The following is a 6,000-nucleotide window of genomic DNA, read 5'->3' on the forward strand; positions in this document are numbered from 1 at the left end:
ACAGCCAGATGTACAAATGTGAGGGTTTATCAGCATTTAGATGGTGAGTTAAGGAACGTGGAAACCACCAGAAGCTATGGTCTTCATACTTCATTATTACATGAGTTATCTGGAAAGATAGGGGCCTGTATCTTGCTGCCAGAAATTCTGACTTATTAGGAGTGAACCTGAATAATCTGTATTTTTAACAAACATCCTTGCTGATTTCTGAAACATTCATTGCTGAGCACTCTTGAAGACCTACTCTAGGAAAATAGCACAGACTATGGATGTCTGGGACACAAGAGCCTACGTTAATTAGCGAGATGAACAACCAGACTTAAGGGTCATAAAACAGTTTTTCTCTGTGCAGAGTTAACTAGTTGATATGAAAGTGTAGTCTAATTAGCACTAAGTTCCTAATAATTGAGCTAACCTGTCTGTGACACAACTATGGTCAACATTTGTAGTGTCTCAAGGCAATCACAGAATCACTACGGACTTCAGTGAGTCTATGAATCACCTGAGGAATTTATTAAAATACAGATTCCAACTCAGCAGGACTGGGTGAAGCTCAACATTTTGCTTTTCTACTCAGCTCCCAAAACATCAAACCGGCTGTCACAGAGTCAATTCTGACTCATAGCAATCCTATAAGACATAGTAGAATTGCCCTATAGGGTTTCCAAGGCTATAAATCTTTATGGAAGCAGAATGCCTCATCTTTCTCCCAAGGAACAGCTGGCAGGTTCGTACTGCCCACTTTTTGGATAGCAGCCAAATGCTTCTACCACTGAGCCACCAAAGCTCTTTAACCAGCCCTTGGGTGATGCCAATGCTGCTGATCTTAACTAGATTTACATTCAGTAAGTAAGTAGTGAGCATCTATTATGTGCCAAATGCTTTTACAGACTATCTTGTGAACTTGTTGGATGCTCACAATAGCCCTGTGAGAAAGGTACTATTCCTGTTTTACAGATAAGAAACTGAAGCTCAAAGAGATGAATTATGCCCAGTGTAGCTATGCTCAAAACTGAAAGACTTTTTCCAAAGCAAACCTAAATTGTGAAATGGTATGGATTAAGGTCAAGTGAGGTCTTCATTACTCCTCCCCAAAAGAGTAAACTCATCATGTCTGAAGGAAGCTTGTGCCACTCTTACATGCTGGATATGTCGATCAGGCTGACATGTTTTTCATATCCTAATTGACTAGCTACTTCCCGGAATTCCTCAGTCATACGAATCAAACCAAGATCCAAATTAAACTCTGCAGGAAACTTCAGAATCCAGTACCTGAAATGAAACAAATATTTTGTGAAAGCTGGAAGATGTCAAGTTGGACTAGTATGGAAACTATTGTATTGTTTTCCAGAATCCAACACCATACCTCAGATTCATGATATCCTCCCTCCCCTGTCATCACATTGAGTCCTCTCTTCCCTCAACGAATCAAGGAATAAGACCTGCCACTTCCACCATGGGCCTCTCTTTCTAACTCTCTCTAGAACCACAGATGAGATGAAGACCTTCCTAAACTCAAGTCAAGAAAGTGGGGATGTGTCTGGTGAAGGAGTAGAAGAACATGAATTTATACTTCTTGAGGGCTGATTTCACTCTCTAATCAAGTTTACTATTGCTTGACCTCCAGCCCACAAGAAAAATAAATTCAACCCCCAGAACACAGGAGGATCGTTTTTAAAAAAAGTCAATAAAAGGGGGATCTGAATTGACACTATTTTCAAACTAAATCTGCTGCTGGGGAAGAAAACAGTTGTTAACAATCCAAGAACCAGAAACCACAAGGCAATTGAAATTTTAAGTATATTTACCTCATGAAGTAGCATATCTTTAATCGAAATTCATTGCAGCTTTCTTCACTGGCATTTTGATACGTGCACTGGTTAAAGAATATATCCTTGCACCTTGTTTCCTTTTGCACCCACCTGCAGCTGGTTTGCCAGTTTAGAGGAATTCCTCATAAAAAGGCTACACTGGTGACATTTGTGTTATGTGGACACTCAAATGAGGAAAGGAATGGACTCTGATCATTCTAAACCTGAATAAGCAAAATTTAATTTATTATTGCTCTGGGATGTACTTTTTGTCTGGAAGAGAGGATGCTTATAAAATTAGTTTAATCCTTCTGAGCATTTACCAACCATGAAGGTCAACTCTAGTTACAAACATACTGCCAACTATAGATAATTAAAATTTATGGTACACATAATAACCATTTTAGCCAAAAGCCTAGGATTATGATATGGAAAAAGATTTGTATTTATAATTAATGTCTTTTATAAGTACACCTGGAGCTCTGGTAGCATAGTGCACAAGGCATTTGTCTGCTAACCAGAAGGCTGGAGGTTCAAACCCACCAGACACTCCTTGGAAGGAAGGTTGGGCAATCTACTTCCGTAGTGCTAGTATCTGAAAATTTTATTTCCAGGTAAATTAATATTCAGATTATGTTGTAATTTTTTCTGAAGTCTATTCATTCATACTCTTTTAAACAAATATTTATTGAGCTTCTGCTTTATGCCAGGCATTATGGATATACAGTGAACAAGGAATCCAAATTGTTATTCATTGAATTGTATCCCCCAGAAGATATGTTGGAGTCCTAACCACCTGTCAATGTGTGGTTTGGAGGAAAGAGAGTCTTTCTTTGTAGATGTTATCAGTCAAGTGAATGAGGTCATTCCAGAGGAGGGTGGGTCCTAATCCTACATGACTGGTGTCTTATAAAAGAGGAAAACCAAAAAACCAAACTGACTGCCATTGAGTCAATTCTGACTCATAGTGACCCCCATTGGGTTTCAGAGGCATAAATCTTTATGGAAGTAGATTGTCCCTTCTTCCATCTGAGGAGAAGCTGGTGGGTTTGAACCACTGACCAATGCCTTATCCATTACACTACCAAAGGAAGACACTGAAATAGGGTCACACATAGGGGAGGCCACCATGGAAATGCCCAGGACTACCAGAAATTGGAAGAGACAGGGAACAGAGAGTAAACAGATAGAAACATGGTCCTGCCAGTGCCGTGAATTTGGACTTCCAGTCTCTAGAACTATGAGATGATAAATTTCTGGGGTTTTATTTTGTTTTGTTTTAAATGCCTTCCACATTTGTGGAAGTTTTGTTTTTTTTTTTTTTTAATGGAAGTATTATGTAGTATTTGTGGAAAATATTGTGTAGTATTTTGTTGTGGTAGCCCCAGGAAACTAAGACACAAAGGGAGTAAATTTTAAAGAAATGTCAAATTACAGTTTTCAACTTTCATATAATCTGTACTTCCACTTATTAGATTTTATGTGTCCAAATATCCCTTTTTAGTAGTGTTTGCTAAATCAACGGACACACTAAAAAGGTGAGAATAGTGTTTGTGGGTGTATTCTTTGGACAATGTTTGGATCCTAGGGAGGGGCAGGACCCAACTGATTCAATCCCATCCATCTATCCTTTCCTATGCCCTGCCTTCTAAAAGTGGGCCCCAGAGTCTAAGCTCTTCTTCACTTCAGTAGGTGGGGAGTCCCCTTACCTTCTCTTACATGCTTTGCTACTTTCAGTGAGATTGTAGGAGGCCAGAGAGAAGCTGAAAGTGAAGGAAGATTGAAGTGAGCAGCGGAAGCACCACCTAGCTCAGGCAGCAGTGGTAGGCACTGAGAACACACGACAGACCCTCCCACCGGCAGCTCCCTGAGCCCTGTGGGCTTCTCATTCACCTATAGGGCACCCTGGGCTTGGAGAAGGTGGAGACCACAAGAACCAATATCAGAGATTACATAACATACATTAGATCTTGGAGGGGGGAAAAGTTGCATATACATGTGATACTATTTTTCTATTTTTAATCATTTGACTTTCAAATACTTTTCAGGACTGCATTGTATACAAAAGTGGTGGGCCTATGGAAGCCTTTATTATATAATTTGGATTCTAATGCTTTTTTTTTAATGTCAGAGGAAATCTAAAATTAATATCAATCCACAAATTATAATAAACCTGCCAGAATTTTCTTTGTGTCTTGCCAGCAAGGGAAGATATGAAACTTAGGTGGTGTTTGTGCCTGAGCCATAACATATCATTTTGGCTGGCATTTCCATACGTCTTGCTCCATCTTCTATCCTGCTATTTTGCCATCCTAGAAAGAATAAATTAGGTCTTAAATTGGCTTTAAACATTCTTTCATTATACAATGGCACTTGTAAGAGCTAGAATACGACAGGCCTGCCCTGTTTTTCCAGGTCTCACACGTTTTCAGTCTTATCATTTTTCTTTCATTCTCTATTAGTGGAAAATATTTGAGTTCTCATTCCTTGACAGGTTTCTCCCTTATGCAGATTCTGACTTTCACAGATTTTGTCATTTACATCAAAAATGTTGAAGACAAATTATAAATATTCAGCCTATAACTACTGTTTCATTTTACATATTACTGGTTATTTTTAAGTAGAGCTAAAACACCCAGATGAACAGCTTTTGGCCCATCATCCAGATATTTTGTCTAGACACCTCTATATATTAATAAAACATCTGCATAACTGACTAAAGACTGCTTAGTCATCTTAATCTACTGGCTTTGGTAGACACTTTATCTAAATACAAAATTTTATTTATGATTGTAAAAATTATACAGTAGTTAAAAGGATATATGCAGAGAAGTTTTTCTGCCAATTCAGTGGATGATAAATACCATCGGTGCATCAGTAAAACTATTCTTGGCAAATAACTGTTATTCAGCTCTCCATTGTCATCTGTTAAAAAACAAAATAAAGAATGAGGAGACAGAGTGCTACTCTTCTCTTCTTCTAATACCAGTAGAGAAACAACAGCATCAAAGATTTTCATTGACCCAATTATCTTCTCCATCCTTTTACCATATGCTGATATATCCTTGCAAGTTAATGTAAGCCTTGCCATTCTTCTGGTCTAAGGTTGGCAAATTTAGCAAATGAACATACAGGATGCCTAGTTAAATGTGAATTTCAGATAAACAAAATAATTTTTAAAACATAAGTATGTCCCATACATTATTTTGGGACATTCTTATACTAAAAATTTATTCATCATTTATCTGAAGTTCAAAATTAACTGATCATCCTATATTTTATCTAGCAACCCTAATCTGGCTTAACTCTGATTCCTGTAGCAATCAATTCAACAAACAATTGTTGTATGACTATTTGTGCAAGGAATTTTCTTAAGTGCTCAAGTGGATCCAGAAATAACATCATAGAAAGGATACACTTGTAGAGTGTAAAACCTAGTAGGAGATAAAAGACATGTGTGCAAATATTTCATGCAGCAGACTGTGCTAACCACAGCAGCATATACCACGTGCCGTAAGAGGGTGTCAAGGACTGTGGGAGCATAAAGGAGGCACTCACATTCCTAATAAGGAGATTAACAATAATATTATGAAGAAAGTGACATTTGAGATAAGCCCTGAACTTGAGTTTCATTGAAAGGAGTATGGTAAAAGCATGAAGAAAAAAGGTGCTGGGAATATTCGAGAAAAATTATTAAGTGAACAATTTAGTTGAGGCATGAGTTATGAGCAATAAAGAGGAAGAAATGCAGAGGGCAATGATACTGGAGAGATGGGTTGGAGTCAGTTAAAAGGCCTTAAGTACCAAATATAGAGATTGAACTCTGTTCCACAAGCAACACATGCATCTGAATAGAGGGAACTGGTAGTATCAAACTATGCACAAAGGATGATGGAGAAAAAGCTCATACCAAACATCTTAATGCACGTGCTCAACAGTTCATCTAATGTTGCTGCTTTCCCAAGTCCGCTTGACCCCATGGTTGTTTAGCCGTTGTCAAAAAACTGTGGACATTTTTGGCATCAGATAGACCATCTCCATAATCATGCAAGCTGGTGATGTTCGGTGGTATCTGTTCGTAGTTGTACTTCAAGAAAACTCTAAAGAAACAAAAGAAGAGAAAGTTATCAGACTGGCATTCAGACTCCATTAAAGCATCATTTTCTTATGTAATAAAAATAATGATTTC

The 6,000-nt window shown here is 37.9% G+C and overlaps 1 protein-coding gene across 1 annotated transcript in view; it reads right to left on the reverse strand.

The window, feature by feature from the left end:
- Positions 1 to 5,791, reverse strand: part of RASGRP3 (RAS guanyl releasing protein 3) — a 56,002-nt gene extending 50,211 nt beyond the window's left edge. Inside the window, exons 1-4 of the mRNA XM_007938890.2 lie at positions 5,722 to 5,791; positions 4,634 to 4,736; positions 1,809 to 1,871; positions 1,141 to 1,272 (exon numbers count right to left, since the gene is read on the reverse strand). Of these exons, the coding sequence (XP_007937081.1) occupies positions 1,141 to 1,272; positions 1,809 to 1,871; positions 4,634 to 4,736; positions 5,722 to 5,791 (368 nt within the window). The remainder of the gene's footprint in view (positions 1 to 1,140; positions 1,273 to 1,808; positions 1,872 to 4,633; positions 4,737 to 5,721) is intronic.
- Positions 5,792 to 6,000: the final 209 nt, after the last annotated feature.

This window comes from Orycteropus afer, unplaced genomic scaffold, assembly GCF_000298275.1.
Source record: "Orycteropus afer afer isolate SDZICR_OR568_19922 unplaced genomic scaffold, OryAfe1.0 scaffold00054, whole genome shotgun sequence".
In the NCBI taxonomy this organism is placed as follows: domain Eukaryota; kingdom Metazoa; phylum Chordata; class Mammalia; order Tubulidentata; family Orycteropodidae; genus Orycteropus; species Orycteropus afer.